The sequence below is a fragment of the Entelurus aequoreus genome, linkage group LG21 (assembly GCF_033978785.1).
Source record: "Entelurus aequoreus isolate RoL-2023_Sb linkage group LG21, RoL_Eaeq_v1.1, whole genome shotgun sequence".
Classification (NCBI taxonomy): domain Eukaryota; kingdom Metazoa; phylum Chordata; class Actinopteri; order Syngnathiformes; family Syngnathidae; genus Entelurus; species Entelurus aequoreus.
The window spans coordinates 26,401,529-26,425,846 of record NC_084751.1 but is presented as its reverse complement, the minus strand read 5'-3'; the positions used below and the strand labels follow the sequence as shown (position 1 = coordinate 26,425,846).

Here is a 24,318-nt window from a genome sequence, read left to right as displayed (position 1 = left end):
CAGTCTATTCCCATCACAAGGACGGCTCGGCTAAAACACAGCACAGAGACACCTGGAGGATACCGTTTACACCAGGGGTGTCCAAAGTGCGGCCCGGGGGCCATTTGCGGCCTGCAGCTAATTGTTTACCGGCCCGCCACACATTCTGCAAAAATTGCAAAATTGATAATATTGCAAAAATTTAAAAAAACATAGCTGAGATGGGCTCCAGCGCCCCCCGCCACCCCGAAGGGAATAAGCGGTAGAAAATGGATGGATGGATTTAAAAAAAGTGGAATGAGGTGAAATCTAACAAGAAAAAGTTGCAATGTTGACACAAAGCTGCCGTGCAGGCTGTTTTTTTTCTTTTGTCTTTATTTTTCTTTTTTTTGCCATTGCTAAAAAAAAAAAAAAGACTAAAAATCCATGTTATAATGAATTATTACTTGAAAAATATCACTTTAAAATGTTTTATGTGGAAAAAATATTGCATATATTGTGTGGTTGCCATATAAAAACATCAAAGTTTTATTTGACAAAAGAGCATAAAACAAACAAAATAATAGTTCAAACGTAAAATAGACAGATATATCTGAAGTTGATCTCGTAATTTAATTGTTAAAAGTAAAAAAAACCTAATAAAAATGTATCACTTTATGAGTGGGGGACCTTAGGATTTTATTTAACTTTTCACTGTGATTACTGAAAAATATTAAAGACTTAAAATCAATGGTGTCCTGCATTATTGATCTTTTAAGGCTCTAATTACTAAATACTGCATATTTCAGTTTTACTATAAAAAACAAAGTTGTGTTTGACAGGAAACCTTTTTTTTTTTTTTACTTTATATCAACCTCAAGTTGATATAGAGATTTACTGTAAGCATTAAATAAAAAATAATAATAATAATTTGACTTATTTTTAACAGTTTAATGACTGAGACCCTTTATAGTCCCCGGGAGCCCTAAAGGTTAAAAAAAAAAAAAAAAATCCATATATTTTGTTAAGGTTTGAAAATGAAAAATATCAAAATGGCCCCCGCATGCTTAAATTTTTCCATGTACAGCCCTCAGTGGAAAAAGTTTGGACACCCCTGGTTTACACGCAATTGTACGCATAGAAGGTCAAGTAAAGGAGCAGAGGTCTATTGTTACTGTTGTCTGCAAACACTGCAAAAACTGAAATGACGCAAGATGAAATACCTGAAATCAAGGTTCAAAGTATGTATTTGTGTATCTTAAAGGGAAATTGCACTTTTTTGGGGGGAACTTTGCCTTGTAATTCACGATCCTTATGAGAGACAAGAACACACATCTTTTTTTTTAATGCATTCTAACTTGTAAAGAAAGGTCAGCTTACAACGGAGCCAATGGGAGCCATGACGTCATTGTAGTGTTGTCCCGGTACTAATAATTATTTTGATACTTTTCTAAATAAAGGGGACCACAAAAAATTGCATAATTGGCTTTATTTTAACAAAAAATCTTAGGGTACATTAAACATATGTTTCTTATTGCAAGTTTGTCCTTAAATAAAATAGTGAACATACAAGACAACTTGTCTTTTATTAGTAAGTAAGCAAACAAAGGCTCCTAATTTAGCTGCTGACGTATGCAGTAACATATTGTGTCATTTTCCATTCCATTATTTTGTCAAAATTATTAAGGACAAGCAGTAGAAAATGAATTATTAATCTACTTGTTCATTTACTGTTAATATCTACTTACTTTCTCTTTTAACATGTTCTATCTACACTTCTGTTAAAATGTAATAATCACTTATTCTTCTGTTGTTTGATACTTTACATTAGTTTTGGATGATGCCACAAATTTGGGTATCAATCCGTTACCAAGTAGTTACAAGATCATACATTGGTCATATTCAAAGTCCTCATGTTTACATATTTCCTGAGTTTATAAACATAATATAAATGTAAAAAAAACGAAAGAAGATGTTGTGATGCCAAAAAAATATTGACGTAATCATAGTTGTATCGACTAGATACGCTACTGTACTTGGTATCATTACAGTGGATGTTAGGGGTAGATCCACCCATGGTGTTTGTTTACATTGTGACGCCGGTGAGCTAAGGTGTGTAGTGAAGCATGTTTAGCTATTCCTCGTCCTGCAGGGATGATACTTGTAAGAAACTTACTTTATTTGTCGCCATGGAGGCGAGGATTAGTGATTTAGAAGTAGCTAAAACACTGCCGACGGGGGCTGGACTTTAGCCGCGAGCTAGCTAGCCATGTCTTAAAGCACCTCTTCCTGAGGGCGTTTCAGTGTTATAACGTCACCTTTATCTTTAGTTTTTAGACCAAAATGCGCCCGTTCTCCCTTTTCTGTCTACACACTTTGTCTGCTTGTAAGTACTCCGTGATTGTGCGCTGCCGAACATGCTCGTCTGCTCGTAAACCAGCAATGACACAACGTGACGACGAGGACGCGTGGGGGACCGGTACTTTTCAGAGGCGGTATAGTACCGAGGCGGTATAGTACCGAGGCGGTATAGTACCGAATATGATTCATTAGTATCGCGGTACTATACTAATACCGGTATATCGTCATTGCGTCTATTAAAACCCAGTAAATAACCACCAACAAATCGCCAACAATACTCCCTTTACATTTCGTGACCTGAATACGAAGGGACAGGAAGAGAAGCTCCAATTAGCATAGGACAACTTGTCTTTTTTTCGAAAAAAAGTACCGTCTTCTGTGAGAGACAGGAAGAAAAGCTCCAACTAGCTTGGAGAGAATTTGTTAGGCGAAGACATGTTGGTTTGCATTTATACTTGTCGTTTTCAGAAATGTTTCTAAGGAAAAGTACCGTCCTATGTGAGTGATAAGTAGAAAAGCTCCAACTAGCTTAGGGAGATGTTTTTGGTCGACCACCTGTAAGCTTGCATGTATAAATGTTTATAAAACAATTCGGCACATTTATCTAGAGAAAAAGTACTGTCTTATGTGAGTGACAGGAAGAAAAGCTCCAATTAGCATAGGACAACTTTTTTTTTTTTCCTCGAGAAAAAGTACCGTCTTATGTGAGTGACAGGAAGAAAAGTTCCAACTTGCTTAGGGATAAGTTTTTGGTCGACCACCTGTGAGTTTGCATGTATAAATGTTCATATAAAACGATTTGGCACTTTTAGAGTTTTATCTAGAGAAAAAGTACAATCTTATGTGAGTGACAGGAAGAAAAGCTCCAATTAGCATAGAGATAATTTGTTAGGCGAAGACATGTTTTGCATTTATACTTGTCGTTTTCAGAGATTTTTCTAAGGAAAAGTACCGTCCTATGTGAGTGACAGGAAGAAAAGTTCCAACTCGCTTAGGGAGAAGTTTCTGGTCGACCACCTGTGAGTTTGCATGTATAAATGTTCATATAAAACGATTTGGCACTTTTAGAGTTTTATCTAGAGAAAAAGTACAATCTCATGTGAGTGACAGGAAGAAAAGCTCCAATTAGCATAGGACAACTTGTCTTGTTTTTTTTGTTAAAGTTTTTTTTTTTTTTTTAAAGTAGCATCTTATGTGAGTGACAGGAAGAAAAGATCCAATTAGCTTAGAGATAATTTGTTAGGCGAAGACATGTTTTGCATTTATACTTGTTGTTTTCAGAGATTTTTCTAAGGAAAAGTACCGTCCTATGTGACTGACAAGTAGAAAAGCTCCAACTAGCTTAGCGAGAAGTTTTTGGTCGACCACCTGTAAGTTTGCATGTTTATATAAAACTATTCGGCACTTTTATCTAGAGAAAAAGTACTATCTTATATGAGTGACAGGAAGAAACGCTCCAATTAGCATAGGACAACTTGTCTTTTTTTCAGAGAAAATGTACCGTCTTATGTGAGTGACAGGAAGAAAAGCTCCAACTCGCTTAGAAAGAAGTTGTTGGGCGACCACCCGTTGAATTGCATGTGTAAACCTTTATAGAGGTAAACTTTTTTATTTGTTTCTAGATAAAAAGTATTGTCTTATATTTTTGTAAATACGATAGTCTCAGATTTAAGTAGATATAACTTCAGATAAGCAAACTGGTTTAAGATTGTAAGAACCAATATCTTGCTGGTGTGTTGATTCCAGGTATTTGATTTTGGTTAGAGTTCCGTTTCTGCAGTGCGCAGACAAAGTCGCTTTGAAGGTGACATTTATATATGTTTATTTACAAAAATAATTATGCACAAAGCACGCAGAATATGTGCTTCTGTGAACTGGACTGCACAATCAAATTAGACAAATTACACGATACTTAGTTTTATCATGGAGGCTTTTTCGAGATCCCCCGGGCATTCTAATTATAATTGATTCAAATTGAAAATGTATTAATTATACGTCACAAAAAAGGTCATTTTGTGCCTACAGGCACCAGGAATGTTGTCACAAGTCGCGGACCGTGATATTAGCAGCAGGTTTATCCATCGAACACGTGTTTCAGAGCCAAATATTGACAATGCAGTGACTGAGGTGAAAATGATGCCTTCTCGCCGTCCTTTTGTATTGACAGTCTGTGACATAGCACTGGTGGCTAAAGAAGACAGAGTGGACTACAAGTGTGCTGAAGGCTTTAGCCTCGGTCACTCCATCATGACAGCTCGCCCTCCAGGGGCCAAACATTTCTCCGCTCTCAAGCTACCAAACTCGTCCACTTTTTAAGAAGAATTGATCTCTCCTCTGCAGAAACATTTCTCACTATAGGCTTGAAAGCACTAAAGCTAGCTAACACCCACAGACTAACACAAACCCTTTCACTTACAATGCGGCTTTTAGGGCATTTTGAAAGATGATTGGGTTTAGCTCTGCGGATTGGAAGGACAGCACAGATGAAAACCAATCATCTGGAAACTGCCAGATGTCAAAAACATATGCAGTCTATCACAATTTTGGTCTGATTCACTTGTTGATTTTCTGAAAGCTAAAGTATCTACAAGATAAAATGACAACCTGAAATAATTTGGCAACTTTCGATTTTGGTGATGACAACACCACTGCAGAGGTAGTACGGAACCTGTTCTGTCCCGATCAATCAGTCATATTAGCCGTTTCGGACGTAAATTGATGCTATGCCAGCCGGTGGCTAGAGTGACATAGCAGCTCTTAGTTATATTTTTGCGGTTTGTAAAAAACTGTCAGGGGAACAAACACGAAAAAAGTCCTATAACCTGTCGTAAGTTCCGCAATTTGTGAATTTGACAAGTGATCATATGAGTTCAAGATTCAGTATTGATTGATTGATTGATTGAAAGTTTTATTAGTAGATTGCGCAGTACAGCACATATTCCGTACAATTGACCACTAAATGGTAACACCCGAATAAGTTTTTCAACTTGTTTAAGTCGGGTCCACGTAAATCAATTAAATCAGTAAAACTATAACGTTCCGATAGTTTGTGAGTTTTGTGCGCAGTAATACAAACACAGAGGTTTATATGGATTTACGACCATGTTCTGTCTCAATCATTAATACTACGTTAGGCGGTAGCTAAAGTTACCTACAGTAGCTTTGCGTCTAATGAAGTTCTGTATGTAAGAAGAACAAATAGACAGCCAAATGAGAAAAATATCGTACAACCTGTTAAAAGTTGTCTTCGTCATTATGTTGACAAATGATCATAGAATCGTATGTTTAAAATAGTTAGTGTATTATGTGCGCAGTAACTTTAAAACCAACACTACAACAGTAGTAGTCGTTAATTTACGCCCATGTTGTGCCGATCAATCAGTCGAAATGGCTGCTCCTGAAAAACAGAAATAGCCCAACACGAAAAAGTCCTACAACCTTCGGTAAATCACGCAGTTTGTTAATTTGGGAAGTGATCATGAAATCTAAGATTCAACAGTAGAATCATAAATGTTTTGGGGGTTTTTATACGCATGTACTTAAACACAAAACACTACTACACATGTAATCGTTAATTTCCGATCAAATTTTGTTTTGATCTAGCACTCGCATTAGCTGATATGGACATACAGTAAATCTGCGCTATGCTACGCTAAATTGTGACTAAAATCACTTTGCAGCTCTTAGCTAGTTTTGCGGCAGGTGAAATACTGTATGAAAGCGAACAAAACTTAAGCAGCTAAACACGAAAAAGTTGTATAACCTTTTGGAAGTAGTGCAGTTCAAAAATGTGACAAGTGATTATAAAACGTACGATTCAACAGAGGAGTCATAAACGTACAATACTTTGTGTGTTTTATGCGCAGTAGTTAAACATTAAAACTACTACACGTGAAATCGTTAAATTCCAACACTATTTTGTCTTGATTAGCCCATTTAGACATAAATCTGCACTATGTTGCGCTAGGTGGTGGCTAATCAATTCTTTGCGAGTTTTGTGGCTAGTGAAATATACCGTATTTTTCGAACTACAAGTCACAGTTTTTTTCATAGTTTGGCCGGGGGTGCGACTTATACTCAGGAGCGACTTATGTGTGAAATTATTAACACATTACTGTATAATATCAAATAATATTATTTAGCCCATTCACGTAAGAGACTAGACGTATAAGATTTCATCGGATTTAGCGATTAGAAGTGACAGATTGTTTGGTAAACGTATAGCATGTTCTATATGTTATAGTTATTTGAATGACGCTTACCCTAATATGTTACGTTAACATACCAGGCACGTTCTCAGTTGGTTATTTATGCCTCATATAACGTACACTTATTCAGCCTGTTGTTCACTATTCTTTATTTATTTTAAATTGCCTTTCAAATGTCTATTCTTGGTGTTGGGTTTTATCAAAAAATGTGACTTATACATGTTTTTTTCCTTTTTTACTATGCATTTTCGGCCGGTGCGACTTATACTCCGGAGCGTCTCATACTCCGGAAAATACGGTAGTATGTACGCGAAAAAACAGAAACAACAAAACATTAAAAAAAAAATGGTATAACCTTTCAGACGTTGCATAGCTCATTAATTTGACAAGCGATCATAAAATCGCAAAAAGCCGCTGCCTGACCAGGGCTCGGAAAACCTGCAGAGACTCCTCCCACCCCCACCAAGGACTGTTTTCACAGCTGGACTCTAGAAAGAGGTTCCGCAGCCTCCGTAGCAGAACCTCCAGGTTCTGTAACAGCTTCTTCCCTCAGGCCATAAGACTCTTGAACGCATCATAATAATCCCCTCAATTCCCCCCAAAACGGATTAACTCGCTGGAATGTAAAGACACTATAACATACATCCATTAAGGTGGATGCATATTGAAAAGTGCAATATATTTATCTGTACAGTAATCTATTTATTGCTCTTTTATCCTGCACTACAATGAGCTAACGCAACAACATTTTGTTCTTATCTGTACTGTAAAGTTCAAATTGGAATGACAGTAAAAGGAAGTCTAAGTCTAAAAAGCTAAAATTCAACAGTATAGTACAGTAGTTTGTGTTTTTTTGTGCGCAGTCACTTAAACCTGAACCCCACTATCGAGGTAGCAAAAAAAACCTCAAAGTAACTCGACCTAAAATCAGAAATAAAAAACAGATATTTAAACAAACAACAGCAAAAAAACAACAACAGAGAAATCCATGAAGAAAACTGTGAAAACAAGTGAAAAGTGAACACAAACAGACAAACATCAACATTAGTATGAAAACCAACATGATTGCAATTATGAGTGAGGTCCCCATATACTCATTTTCATTCATAACCATGCCTTTAACGAAGAATTACAAAGTAATAAAACACAATATCAGAAATGATATCTTTAATCAGCTCTTACTTCTTATTCCTTACAGATTTCAACAGGTCTAAATGTTTCAAAAAGTTGGTATGGGTGATATATACATTTTTGGGTGGACAAAAAATTGGGACAGAAGTTATAATTTTGTGATATAATCCAAATGTAAAACTTGACTCTAATCTGCAGACATGGTTAGTTAACCTTTGAGATGATAATCAATAATCCAGGTGATTATTCTAAGGGAGGAAGTCCAAAGAATAAAATGGCATGTGGACACTGAATGAGGTATATCTTTGTTTCCTGGATTGTCTCCCTTGTTGACATTGAGAATGGGCCCATCCGAGGACTAGAAGTGTGGATGACTGGACTTTATGTGCATGTAGTCTAGTGCGAGGGTCAGGGGGGGGGGGGGAGGGGGAGTGGGGTGGGTTAGGGGACAAGCTTTTGAAGCATGAATTTAGTAGCGGCCCCAACTAAGCAAGCCTCTGGATGTTTTTTTTTTGTTTTTTTTAGCCCCCTGTTTGAGAGTTGGAATGAAGTGTTTACCTGGTGCCTACTCGTCGCCCAGGACACTCTTGAAAACGAGATGTGCTCGTCTCAAGACGGACTCCTGGTCAGATAATTTTTAAATAGATAAAAGATCATGTCAAATGTGCAACATGTTTTCTTTCCTTTTTTTTTTCCTTAAATAAGAGCAAGACAAGCATGTAACCAAATGCAGTTCATATATAAATATGAATATATATATATATATATATAGAAACGATACAGTCATGACAACGCGTCTTCCCTTGTATGAGACAAACCCCCCTTTTTTTGTGGTGGTGGTGGTGGTGGTGGTGGTGGTGGGCGGAAACAGCATGGAGCCACTCTGAGAGGTGTCACTCAGAGTGGACAGCTGTCTTTCTTGTTTTTGTTTGTTTTTTAAAATACAGATGTCAGAAAAAGGGCAAATGCAGATTGTTTCACTTAGTTTAGAGGGCATCATGTTGTCAAGGCAACAGCAGGGACAAATTTAAACGCCATACACCTAATAACTGACAATGCAACCCTGTCTCCTTTGATTTACGCCATTATACAACAACGCAAAGGGATCGGTTTTCAAAATTATGTTTTGCTATCCCCATCAAATTCTGTTTCATAGCAAATTTATCATGAAAACTGGGGGGTTTAAAATTAAAAAACAACAACAATAAATACACGTGAAAATGCCAATGAATGAGGAAAGGTCCTACATGTATTAGGACGAATATCGTATTTCTTTAAACCAGTGGTTGCTCATCTATTGAATGCCTTACCCCAAATTATCACCGCTTGCATAAATAAATACAATTGTTTACCCGCCTGGTGCCAATTACCGGTTACAATTACGTTTACTATTATAGACACCGCTATGTATGTACATGGCACCTGTAAAGCAGACATTTACAGCCACAAAAGTAAAAACTAAGTGGTTGCAATTAGCTTGACTATAACCGCGTCCTGACACGGTGATATGGCATCTGTAAAGCTGCCATTTAATGTGGAGAGCTGCTGTATGCATATCAACCATACGACTTATGATGGTTTTTATACCAATTTACCAATTTATTATACCAAATATATATATATATATATATATATATATATATATATATATATATATATATATATATATATATATATATATATATATATATATATATATATATATATATATATATATATATATGTGTTTATGTATATATCTATGTGCATATGTAAATATATGCATATATATATATATACACATATGTATATATATATATATATATATATATATATATATATATATATATACACATATACATATATATATACATATATATATACATATACATATATATATATACATATACATATATATATACATATACATATATATATATATATATATATATATATATATATTAGGGCTGCAACTAACGATTAATTTGATAATCGATTAATCTGTCGATTATTACTTCGATTGATCGATTAATAATCGGATAAAAGAGACAAACTAAATTTCTATCTTTTCCAGTATTTTATTGAAAAAAAACAGCATACTGGCACCATACTTATTTTGATTATTGTTTCTCAGCTGTTTGTTAATATTGCAGTTTATGAATAAAGGTTTATATAAAAAAAAAAAGTAATACAAAATTGCCTCTGCGCATGCGCATAGCATAGATCCAACAAATCGATGACTAAATTAATCACCAACTATTTTTGTAATCGATTTAATCGATTAGTTGTTGCAGCCCTAATATATATATATATATATACATACACGCACATACAGTACAGGCCATACGTTTGGACACACCTTCTCCTCATTCAATGCCTTTTCTTTATTTTCAAGACTATTTACATTGTAGATTGTCACTGAAGGCATCAAAACTATGAATGAACACGTGTGGAGTTATGTACTTAACAATAAAAAGGTGAAATAACTGAAAACATGTTTTATATTCTAGTTTCTTCAAAATAACCACCCTTTGCTCGGATTACTGCTTTGCACACTTTTGGCATTCTCTCAATGAGCTTCAAGCACACCTGTGAAGTGAAAACCATTTCAGGTGTCGACCTCTTGAAGCTCATCGAGAGAATACCAAGAGTGTGCAAAAAAAGTGATCCGAGCAAAGGGTGGCTATTTTGAAGAAACTAGAATATAAAACATGTTTTCAGTTATTTCACCTTTTTTTGTTAAGTACATAACTCCACATGTGTTCATTCATAGTTTTGATGCCTTCAGTGACAATCTACAATGTAAATAGTCATGAAAAAAACAAAAAAAAACGCATTGAATGAGAAGGTGCGTCCAAACTTTTGGCCTGTACTATATATATAGGGATGGGAATTGATAAGATTTTTCAGGTTCCGATTCCACTTTCGAGTCTGCTGAACGAAAAAATGGTGGATTAGCCTTAATTTTGTTTAGTTTAGAGGTAACATGACCTTACAGAGCCTACAGTGAGATAACATACATAGCATAGAAGAAAAAAAAGGTATTTTTTTGATAATAGATGCAATAAATAAATATTCTTCTGTAGAATTTGACAAAATAAATTATGTCGAAATTACACAAGAATGTAATATTTAGTAAGATGTGATAACTTATCAAATGCAAAGTGAGATATGTCAAGCCTTTTATTTATTATAATGTTGATTATTGTGGATTAGAGGCTTATAAAAACCTTGAATTGAAAATCTCAGAAAATGTGAGGTTTCAAAAAATGTAAGCCATAATGATCACAATTATAACAAATAAAGGCTTGACATTTCTCACTTTGCATGTAATGAGTTTATATCACATATTAGTTTCACATTTGAAGTTAATTGCTGACATGAATGGACTTTTACACAATGTTCAAATGTTTTGAGTTTCACTTGTATAATATAATGACTGAGTGGAAATGTTGTTGGAGGAAAACATGCAACTTTTCTCTGTCTACAATTGAACCGACAATTAGGAGTGTTCACTGCAGAAAATCTATGCAAGCTTTTGACCACAAACTTAGTTGTTGCTCCGTGACATTCGTCTAGCGGCAGACGTGAACTGGAGCGGGAACTGCCCACCTCGGAGCCAGTCACAATCCGTCTCTTGTGATGCTCATCTAAATGAGAAGGCATTCATTTCAATTGAACAAATAATAGCGCTAACGTGATAGGAGGTGTTAGTTAGTACATGTTGTATTCAGATGGCGTGCTAGCGTTACTGCTGCTGGGATGAGATTGCAGCGGTTCAAAAATGTGACCTTCATTTATAGTTATTGCATGCTGTGTGTTCAAATGTTTCAGCATATTGCTCGTATGTCCTTCTCTTGATGAACCAGCAGTCTTATAATTATTTCAAGTAGCGCAATTACAATCTTTTCTCTTAAAATGTTTGTTTCGACCAGGCATCGCCATCTTGAGATCTGACGTCACTATGCAATACCCACGTTGCGTAATGACGTCATCCCCACCCAGAAGCATCAATAAAAGAATTGCTTGACAAAATGGCAAGCAATTCCATTGATACACGGGGAACCGGTTCTGAATGTATGTGACATACATTATATCAGGGGTCACCAACCTTTTTGAAACCAAGAGCTACTTCTTGGGTACTGATTAATGCGAAGGGCTACCAGTTTGATACACACTTAAATAAATTTACTCAATTTACCTTTAACGTTATTATTAATAATTAATGATATTTACACTTAAATGAACGGTTTAAAAGAGGAGAAAACACGAAAAAAATGACAATTAAATTTTGAAACATAGTTTATCTTCAATTTCGACTCTTTAGAATTCAAAATTCAACCGAAAAAAAGAAGAGAAAAACTTAAAAAAAGAATATATGGAACATAATTAGTAATTTTTCCTGATTAAGATTAATTTTACAATTTTGATGACATGTTTTAAATAGGTTAAAATCCAATCTACACTTTGTTAGAATATATAACAAATTGGACCAAGCTATATTTCTAACAAAGACAAATCATTATTTCTTCTAGAATTTCCAGAACAAAAATTTTAAAAGAAATTCAAAAGACTTTGAAATAAGATTTAAATTTGATTCTACAGATTTTCTAGATTTGACAGAATAATTTTTTTGAATTTTAATCATAATAAGTTTGAAGTAATATTTCACAAATATTCTTCGTCGAAAAAACAGAAGCTAAAATGAAGAATTAAATTCAAATGTATTTATTATTCTTTACAATAAAAAAAATAAAAAATACTTGAACATTGATTTAAATTGTCAGGAAAGAAGAGGAAGGAATTTAAAAGGTAAAAAGGTATATGTGTTTAAAAATCCTAAAATCATTTTTAAGGTTGTATTTTTCTCTAAAATTGTCTTTCTGAAAGTTATAAGAAGCAAAGTAAAAAAATTAATGAATTTATTTAAACAAGTGAAGACCAAGTCTTTAAAATATTTTCTTGGATTTTCAAATTCTATTTGAGTTTTGTCTCTCTTGGAATTAAAAATGTCGGGCAAAGCGAGACCAGCTTACTAGTAAATAAATAAAATTTAAAAAATAGAGGCAGCTCACTGGTAAGTGCTGCTATTTGAGCTATTTTTAGAACAGGCCGGCGGGCTACTCATCTGGTCCTTGTCCTTACGGGCTACCTGGTGCCCGCGGGCACCGCGTTGGTGACCCCTGCATTATATATATATATATATATACATATATATATATATATATATATATATATATATATATATATATATATATATATAATAAATTATATATATATATATATATATATATATATATATATATATATATATATATATATATATATATATATATATATATATATATATATATATATATATATATACACTACCGTTCAAAAGTTTGGGGTCACCCAAACAATTTTGTGGAATAGCCTTCATTTCTAAGAACAAGAATAGACTGTCGAGTTTCTGGCCATTTTGAGCGTTTAATTGACCCCACAAATGTGATGCTCCAGAAACTCAATCTGCTCAAAGGAAGGTCAGTTTTGTAGCTTCTGTAACGAGCTAAACTGTTTTCAGATGTGTGAACATGATTGCACAAGGGTTTTCTAATCATCAATTAGCCTTCTGAGCCAATGAGCAAACACATTGTACCATTAGAACACTGGAGTGATAGTTGCTGGAAATGGGCCTCTATACACCTATGTAGATATTGCACCAAAAACCAGACATTTGCAGCTACAATAGTCATTTACCACATTAGCAATGTATAGAGTGTATTTCTTTAAAGTTAAGACTAGTTTAAAGTTATCTTCATTGAAAAGTACAGTGCTTTTCCTTCAAAAATAAGGACATTTCAATGTGACCCCAAACTTTTGAACGGTAGTGTGTGTATATATATATATATATATATATATATATATATATATATATATATATATATATATATATATATATATATATATATATATATATATATATATATATATATACACATATATATACATACATATATATATATATACATATATACATACATATATATACATACATACATACATACATACATACATACATACATACATACATACATACATATATATATATATATATATATATATATATACTATATATATATATATATATATATATATATATATATATATATATATATATATATATATATATACACACACACATACATATACATACTGTACATATATATACACACATACTGTACATATACAGTGGGGCAAACAAGTATTTAGTCAGTCACCAATTGTGAGAGCAGACATTGTACTGTAAGTGATATTTTATTATGTTTGTTGGTTCTCATGAACTCTGCACAGTAAGTAGTAATCAGTGATATTGTCGAAGGAAAAAGCAAACGTGATGCGTCTTTTTAATTAATGCGCCACCATATGCTTAAAATGATCAAAATACGTGAATATTACTTTATTATAAATGTGCCCGTTACTACATTACATATATACTTACAGCATGTATATAAAACCTTGGAGGCGTTTGAATGCTTTTTAAGCGCTTTATAGGCAGAATAGAGCGACTCCCATAGACTCCATTGTAAGCAGACTTTTCATCACATTTATTTACTAGTTAGAATGCATCAAAAACAAAAACAAAAATCATATGTGTGCTTCTCTTACATAAGGATGGTGAGGCCTGTAATTTTCATCATCGGTATACCTCAACTATGAGAGACAAAATGATAAAAAAAATCCAGAAAATCTAATTTTTAAAGAATTTAGTTGCAAATTATGCCGAAAAATAGGAATTTGTTCAATAACAAAAGTTCATCTCAATACTTTGTTATATACCCTTTGCTGGCAATGATCGAGGTCAAACGTTTTCTGTAAGTCTTCACAAGGTTTTCACACACTGTTGCTGGCATTTTGGCCCATTCCTCCATGCAGATCTCCTCTAGAGCAGTGATGTTTTGGGGCTGTCGCTGGGCAACACAGACTTTCAACTCCCTCTAAAGATTTTCTTCGGGGTTGAAATCTGGGGACTGGCTCGGCGACTTTAGGACCTTGAAATGCTTCTTACAAAGCCACTACTTCGTTGCCTGGGCGGTGTGTTTGGGATCATTGTCACGTTTCATCTTCAATGCACTTGCTGATGGAAGGAGATTTTCATTCATAATCTCACGATACATGGCCCCATTCATTCTTTCCTATACGCGGATCAGTCGTCCTGGTCCCTTTGCAGAAAAATAGCCCCAAACATGATGTTCCCCCCCCCATGCTTCACAGTAGTAATGGTGTTCTTTGGATGCAACTCAGCATTCCTCCTCCTCCAAACATGACAAGTTGGGTTTTTACCAAAAGGTTCTATTTTGGTTTCATCTGACCATATGAGTCTCCCATTACTCTTCTGGATCATCCAAATGCTCTCTAGAAAACTTCAGACGGGCCTGGACATGTACTGGCTTAAGCAGGAGGACATGTCTGGCACTGCAAGATTTGAGACAATGGCGGCGTAGTGTGTTACTGATGGTCGTCTTGGTTACTTTGGTCCCAGCTCTCTGCAGGTCATTCACTAGGACCCCCAGTGTGATTCTGGGATTTTTGCTCACCGCTCTTGTGATCATTTAGACCCCACGGGGTGAGATCTTGCGGGGAGCCCCAGATCGAAGGAGATTATCAGTGGTCTTGTATGTCTTCCATTTTCTAATGATTGCTCCCACAGTTGATTTCTTCACACCAAGCTGCTTACCTATTGCAGATTCAGTCTTCCCAGCCTGCTGCAGGTCTACCATTTTGATTCTGGTGTCCTTTGACAGCTCTTTAGTTTTGGCCATAGTGGAGTTTGGAGTGTGACTGTTTGAGGTTGTGGACAGGTGTCTTTTATACTGATAACGAGGCCATACAGGTGCCATTAATACAGGTAACGAGTGGAGGACAGAGAGACCCTTTTAAAGAAGAAGTTATTCTGTAACTTGTTTGTAGGTGACCAAATACGTATTTTACAGAGGAATTTACCAATTAATTAATCAAAAATCCTACGATGTGATTTCCTGGATTATTTTCCCCCATTCTGTCTCTCATAGTTGAAGTGTACCAATGATGAAAATTACAGGCCTCTCTCATCTTTTTAAGTGGGAGAACTTGCACAATTGGTGGCTGACTAAATAAATTTTTGCCCCACTGTATATACATACATACATATACATATATATATATATATATATATATATATATATATACATTATATATATATATATGTATATATGCATATATATATATACATATATATGTATATATATGCACATTACATATATATATATACACATTATATATATATATACACACACACATATATATATATATATATATATATATATATATATATATATATATATATATATATATATATATATATATATATATATATATATATATATATATATATATATATATATATATATACACACATTATATATATATATATATATATATATATATATATATATATATATATATATATATATATATATATATATATATATATATATATATATATATATATATATATATATACATATTAGGGCTGTGAATCTTTGGGTGTCCCACGATTCGATTCAATATCGATTCTTGGGGTCACGATTCGATTCAAAATCGATTTTTTTTCAATTCAACACGATTCTCGATTCAAAAACGATTTTTTTCCCAATTCAAAAGGATTCTCTATTCATTCAATGCATAGATTTCAGCAGGATCTACCCCAGTCTGCTGACATGCAAGCAGAGTAGTAGATTTTTGTAAAAAGCTTTTATAATTGTAAAGGACAATGTTTTATCAACTGATTGCAATAATGTAAATTTGTTTTAACTATTAAATGAACCAAAAATATGACTTATTGTATCTTTGTGAAAATATTGGACACAGTGTGTTGTCAAGCTTATGAGATGTGATGCAAGTGTAAGCCACTGTGACACAATTGTTAATTTTTTATTTTTTTTTATAAATGTCTAATGATAATGTCAATGAGGGATTTTTAACCACTGCTATGTTGAAATTGTAACTAATATTGATACTGTTGTTGATAATATTCATTTTTGTTTCACTACTTTTGGTTTGTTCTGTGTCGTGTTTGTGTCTCCTCTCAATTGCTCTGTTTATTGCAGTTCTGAGTTGCTGGGTCGGGTTTGGTTTTGGAATTGGATTGCATTGTTATGGTATTGCTGTGTATTATTTTGTTGGATTAATTAATAAAAAATAAAAAATAAAAAAATAAAATAAATAAATAAATAAATACAAATAATAAAAATAAAAATCAATTATTTAAAAATGAGAATCGATTCTGGATCGCACAACGTGAGAATCGCGATTTTCGAATCGATTTTTTCCCACACCCCTAATATATATATATATATATATATATATATATATATATATATATATATATATATATATATATATATATATATATATATATATATATATATATATATATATATATATATATATATATATATATATGTACATATATATACATATATATATCTATACATATATATTTATATATATATTGACAAAACCTTTTCGAAGCAAGTTACAGGTTACAATAGATCCTCTTGGCTGTTGACATATGATGTGTGGACTGGACTGGACATGGCCTCAATGCAAAAAATTGCCATTAACCGTTGTGGCTGTAGGTGACCTCTTGATTATTTGTTAACTCATCAAGATAGCCATATCTGGTCAGGCACGTTCATCTACCTCTGCATGCACTTTAAAATGTTGGTAAAATGCTGGGTTACACTTGTTTACAATTAACTTATCAGCGGTATTATTGCTGACTGAGCAGTTTGTTCCTTACCACTATACCACAATTGCTCTGTCTTGTGCAATACACTTGCTAATAATTTACCCTGTAGTTTTCTTTTGCCACTTCCTCGTGCACCCCACTTTATCATTAACACCCCATGAAGGTAAACAAACACAAGAGCATTTACAGTACCTGGTTTTAAATATTTTTGTTAGAATTCATGTAACGTGTATTGTAGGTTGACGTACTTCTGAGGAGAAAAGGTTGCCTCGTTCATGAAACACATTTCCGTCATCTTAGATGGAAGAGTGCAAATTGGTGTTGTTGTGTTAAAGCAGACTGTCCTGACACTGTGTTCCAGCACCCCAGTATAGTAATATCAATAAGAGGACAGTTTGGGGCATTTTGACGCGCCTGGAGGATGCACAAATACAGAGACATTACAAAGAAAAAGCACACTGCAGCGCCACCAACTGACAACAAAATGGGCACACGGCAAACTTCCTGTTAGCTGTCATTGGCCGGTCTGGATCGGCCTATGACTGCAGTAATTATTACACGATTAAACTATGTATTGTTTAAAAGCAGTTTAGACATACTTTAATACAATATACACATGCAATGGAAGAATAAGCATCATTCACGTGGATAAAACCACTTTTAAGGGACGTGACCAGGACATCCATAGTCAATAAAAAAAAAACTAAACTGTCACATCCTGGAGTTTTTAGCAAAGATGCGCTATTTTTAGGACACGGCGTATGACAATGCATGAATACACTTTGATTGTTTTATCTGAGCGCGTAATTAGCCAAAAGCAACACCGAGGCATGACAGGGAGGATGCTGGGCTTGTTTCCAGCCGCCCTGTGGGGAAAGCCGAGCTGTCGAGCCTGCACCGTTTCATGTTTTTTGGGGTAATGAGTGCACGGTGTGGCCCGTAAGTTGCCCGTGCGGCCCCCCCCCAAAAAAAAAAAAGACGTAAAGTTCTACCTTCCTGTGATGTGCGCTTCTCATCTTTAAGGAAACCCTAAGCATGTCTTTAAAGTTATATATGTGATATGAAACTCATGATATATGATATTGGCCTCGTAGGTGTCACTATAATGCATCACTGGTTGCAATTTTCTGACATCAATCTTTGCCGTTTTCTCACCGATAAGACGAGGAGGAAGCAGTAAATTTCTTCTAAATAAATATATTTTTGAAATATTTTTCTTCGATGGTCCAAGGCTGCTAAAAGAGCATCATTGGGGGACAAGGCTAATAATCTCATCGCAATGCAACATGCCCGCCCCCATTGTTGTGATTTTTATTTAAATGTTACATAGAATTCTTTTTATTTCACATTCTATCATACAAGGCAAACGAGTCACACTAGTTCCCTTTAAGATTAAACCAAAAGCCGATAATACAAGGTAAGAATATATATTTGTATTTTTTTGATATAAAATACTTAAAGGCCTACTGAAACCCACTATTACCGACCACACAGTCTGATAGTTTATATATCAATGATGAAATCTTAACATTGCAACACGTGCCAATACGGCCGGGTTAGATTAGTAAAGTGCAATTTTAAATTTCCCGCGAAATATCCTGCTGAAAACGTCTCGGTATGATGACGTCTGCGCCTGACGTCACGGATTGTAGCGGACATTTTGGGACACCATTTTGGCCAGCTATTAAGTCGTCTGTTTTCATCGCAAAATTCCACAGTATTCTAGACATCTGTGTTGGTGAATCTTTTGCAATTTGTTTAATGAACAATGGAGACAGCAAAGAAGAAAGCTGTAGGTGGGAAGCGGTGTATTAGCGGCCGGCTGCAGCAACACAAACACGTAGCCGGTGTTTCATTGTTTACATTCCCGAAGGATGACAGTCAAGCTTTACCATTGGCCTGTGGAGAACTGGGACAACAGAGACTCTTACCAGGAGGACTTTGAGTTGGATACGCGGTACCGTGAGTACGCAGCTGCGGCTGCCAAACATTTGATCGCTTGCCCGTACGTGCGTGCCGCTATGTGCATGTCACGTACGTAACTTTGGGGACTTTGGGGAAATATATGTGCTGTATGAACTTTGCGGAGGTGAACGGTACTTTGGGCTGTGGGATTGAGTGTGTTGTGCAGGTGTTTGATTTGTATTGGCGGGTTGTATGGACGGGAGGGGGGAGGTGTTTGTTATGCGGGATTGATTTGTGGCATATTAAATATAAGCCTGGTTGTGTTGTGGCTAATAGAGTATATATATGTCTTGTGTTTATTTACTGTTTTAGTTATTCCCAGCTGAATATCAGGTCCCACCCGCCTCTCACAGCATCTTCCCTATCTGAATCGCTTTCACTGCCCTCTAGTCCTTCACTCTCACTTTCCTCATCCACGAATCTTTCATCCTCGCTCAAATTAATGGGGAAACCGTCGCTTTCTCGGTCTGAATCGCTCTCGCTGCTGTTGGCCATGATTGTAAACAATGTGCAGATGTGAGGAGCTCCACAAACTGTGACGTCACGCTACTTCCGGTACAGGCAAGGCTTTTTTACCAAAAGTTGCGAACTTTATCGTTGATGTTCTCTACTAAATCCTTTCAGCAAAAATATGGTAATATCGCGAAATGATCAAGTATGACACATAGAATGGACCTGCTATCCCCGTTTAAATAAGAAAATCTCATTTCAGTAGGCCTTTAAGTCGAAAAAACGGGAAAAATATGCCCAAACAAGCAAAAATGTGTTACACAACGGTTAACTTATTTTTACACTTGAATGGCAGGTAAGACATATACTTTCAGGAATATTTATACTCAGCTATGTACCAGTAATTATATTGTTTACAAAGCTTTTCACTTATTTTTTAACTTTTCAAGACAACTGCAAATCTCCACTTCTGCCAGGAACGGTGAGTAATTGTTTTGATTTAATTATGCAATGGTTTCTTCGTTATACCCTTACACAAAAATAGTAAAAAGTGCAAAGTTTGAAGTCAAATTGGCTTCAGCAATCTGTTGTTTTATTAAAGAGTGCGTACATAGTTTTTCTTTAAGTTTAATTATACCACGCGTAGAATTTGGGCCCAAAGCAGAATTTTATTTTAAGGCTCTATGGCCCCATTGCAATATTTTTCACACTTTATTTATTTGGTACGATTTTCTACTTTTTTAAAAATGTCATTTAATTTGATGCATACTTAATTAAAACACATTAATAGGAAATGCATTGTTCAATAACTTTTTTCAGTGCAAAATAACATTTTTTAACCTTCCTGATACATCACCAGTCAGGATTTGAGCCCACTACGACCGTTGACTAGCCCAGCACTACCACTTCGCACCACCAGGGACAATGGCCATTATATATTTTTTTATCAGTAATGGAGCAGGGGTGTGGGGGGCTAGGAATACGTTTGGGGTCAAATTTCGAAATGAAACACCCTGTCATTTTACATGCGCTTATTCATGCAAAACAGTTCTACGCACAACGCGTGATCTCCATGCTTAACTTATTTTTACCCTTGCATGACAGCTAATAATTTATAAAAAGGACAAGTCGACTCGTCTTCAGCAATGTTCCCTTATTTGATCCGTGCCTGTCATGTGACAAAACATTAATTCTATTTTATTATACAGTGTGAACTTCAATGCAGTATACTACCATTTTTATATACAGTGATTAAGCTACTTTTACACTTGTACAATGTTCAGTAATGTAAAATGCTGTTTAGAACTTTTATAATTAATACATATTTTATGATGGGAACAGCTTGACCCTGGAACAAACTAACGTAAATTCCGGACTTTTTTTCCTACGATTTTGAACCCTGCGGCTTATAAAATGGTGTGGCTATTTTATGGATTTTTCTTCACTGGCCATTATGCAAATAGTTTTCATAAAACACATGAAACGGCACTTAAATTATGTGTTATTGTTTGTGCAATGGCGCCACCTTTAGGATGAGTTTTCTTACTGCAGGTACTGTGGGGTTAATGTCTACAGTATTTCCTTCCGTTTAGAGCTTTCAACTGGAAGTAAAAGTGCTGTTCCGTCTACTAGTCGTGCCTAGCGTTTCGATTAGTTTGAATTCTTCATTCATCACGCCAAGCAACGTTTTTAAGTTTTACAATATAATTAAAACAATTATTGCTTACTGAACCGTCCCATGTGTGATGTCTGTAGGAGTATTTTCATGCATATTTGTACCCTCAATTGTAATGTAATCAAGCTAGCGTCATTAGCATGAGCCAATATGCTAACGCTTACGAGTGTCTGTAATATTAACTTACAATGGCGTTCTTTTTGTATTGTTTCAGTTTCGTAAATCCCCCAAAACGTTCCTTGAACTTATTGAGTTTGCTAAGCTGTTTGGAGAGCTACCTTCCACAGCTAGTGGGTTAATGACGATGACGACTGTTTTGTTTGATAAGCCATTTTACTGCCGTGTTACAGACACCGTTTGAAAATAATTAAGGTATGTAAATAAACATTTACAATATATATTTGTGTAAATAACTAATTTCACAATGTACATATCTAATGGGTGCGGCTTTTATATCGGTGCGCTCTGTAGTACGGAAAATACAGTAATTCAATTGACATGATTTCTTTTGGGGATCACCTTGACTTGGGGTGGTTTTTGACCTTAGAGCAGTGGTTCTTAACCCGGGTTCGATCAAACCCTAGGGGTTCGGTGAGTCGGCCTCAGGGGTTCGGCGGGGCCTCTGCCGCGGAGGTCAAGACACACCCGACTCATCGTGTAAATAAAAATTTCTCCCTATTGGCGTATTATGGATACCCCCGAACAACGTTGCCTCTAATTTTCCATCTGATTTGCAGGTGTGTAATTTGTTGTGAGTTTATGCACTGTGTTGGCTTTGTTCGTTGAATAAGGTGATGTTCATGCACGGTTCATTTTGTGCACCAGTAAAAAAACATAACTTTGTCTTGAATTGGAAAACATTATTATTATTATTTTTCACTAAAGAAGGGTTCAGTGAATGCGCATATGAAACTGGTGGGGTTCGGTACCTCCAACAAGGTTAAGAACCACTGCCTTAGAGGTTGCACTGTACTAACGACGAACTACAAACGTGGCAGCCAATCAAAAAATACCTCAATGTAGACATGAAAAGTGAGATTGCCCAGTTTATTTCATACATGTGCCCCTTTTTAATGGCCCACTTTTAAAGATCTTACGCTATTATTGACACTAAGGAAGCACAGGCTCTAACTGGATTACCATAAAAGATCTGACTTCCTGTTTCCTGTCGTTGATTTTTAGAGCCTTCTGATAACGGGGTGGGGTGCTGCTCATACCCAGGAGTGCAGATGAGTGGGAAGAGGGCCACACACACATGCATGTGAGGTTCCATCCACTCGCTGGCATCCATTGGGGGTGCGGGGTCAACACGGGGAGGCGACCCGACTCCCTCCAGGACAGCGGCATGCACTGCCTCCCCAGTTAATCCAACCATAAAGACGCTACTTTGGTTCTTTAGAAGGATTAAGGCTGGTTCAAACAAGTTTGTTCGTTGATTAGGACAAAGAAAATGATAGCATACAGGTCATGCGGCACAAGATGGCAGACACAATGCTTTTCATGAGGGAAGACGGCAAACAGTGTGATCAGACGAGACGACACAAGGCACGATGACAGGCAAAGATCCGACAGAAGTCAAAGGGCCGCGGGGTTCTTACCGATGCGATCCAACCGGTCGATGGCCACTGTCTCGAAAGCCCGCCGCATCATGGGGTACTCTTCGAGTACCTCGTTGAAATGGTCGACGGACAGCGAGAAGAGTCGGCAGTAGGTGTCCGCCCGCACGCTGGCTGTTCGTCTGCCTTTGGTGAGCAGGCAGATCTCTGCAGAGGGGACAAAGTGCACTCAGGTTAGGTTTTATGTGTTTCACATTAAAGAACGTCACGTTTACACCTGCGCAATGAAACATGTCCGGAAAGAGGTCGGAAGAAGCAGAGCTTAATTAATCTCATCCGTTCTCCATGTGTGTCAGACATTTCTGTTGGTTCACACCTTGTATACAAAAAAACAGGCAAGAAGAAAAAGGAAAGGAAAAATTGCTACAAGATTTCTCTAATATAAGTAAATTCATAAAAATAAGAATTATATTTAAATGATGATAGGATAGGGTTGGATCAACATTTTGTATCCCACAACTGACTGTGCAAAAAGTATTTGCACTATGTCAGGGATCGGCAACCTTTACCACTCAAAGAGCCATTTTGACCCGTTTCACAAATTAAAGAAAACAATGGGAGCCACAAAACTCTTTTGAAATTTAAAATGAAATAACACTGCATACAAAGTTTTTTTGTGCTTTGTGCTATATGGTAGCGGGGGTGTATAATGTAGCCCAGAAGAGTTAGGGATGCATGGGATTCTGGGTATTTGTTCTGTTGTGTTTATGTTGTGTTACGGTGCGGATGTTCTCCCGAAATGTCTTTGTCATTCTTGTTTGGTGTGGGTTCACAGTGTGGCGCATATTAGTAAGAGTGTTAAAGTTGTTTATACGGCTACCCTCAGTGTGACCTGTATGGCTTTTGACCAAGTATGCCTTGCAGTCACTTACGTGTGTAAGCAAAGGCCGCATTGAACATGTGACTGGGCCAGCACGCAGATAGTATGGTGAAAAAGCGGACGCGACGACAGCTTGTAGAGGACGCTAATAAAGGCAGTGCCATCACGGCACGCCCTCAATATTGTTGTCCGGGTGAAAATCGGAGAATATTTGCCCCGGGAGATTTCCAGGAGAGGCACTGGAATCCGGAAGTCTCCCGGAAAAATCGGGAGGGTCGGCAAGTATGCAGCTGAGCCGCATCAGAGTGGTGAAAGAGCCGCAGGTTGCAGACCCCTGCACTATGTGCTTCAGTTTACGTGGCCTACCACTTGGTGGCTGACTT

The 24,318-nt window shown here is 36.0% G+C and overlaps 1 protein-coding gene across 1 annotated transcript in view; it reads right to left on the bottom strand.

Annotated features, from left to right (window-relative positions):
- The window catches only part of LOC133638555 (potassium/sodium hyperpolarization-activated cyclic nucleotide-gated channel 1), a 251,995-nt gene that overhangs the window by 7,863 nt on the left and 219,814 nt on the right, over positions 1-24,318 (bottom strand). The window contains 1 exon segment of the mRNA XM_062031299.1: positions 23,098-23,262. Within this exon segment, the coding sequence (XP_061887283.1) occupies positions 23,098-23,262 (165 nt within the window).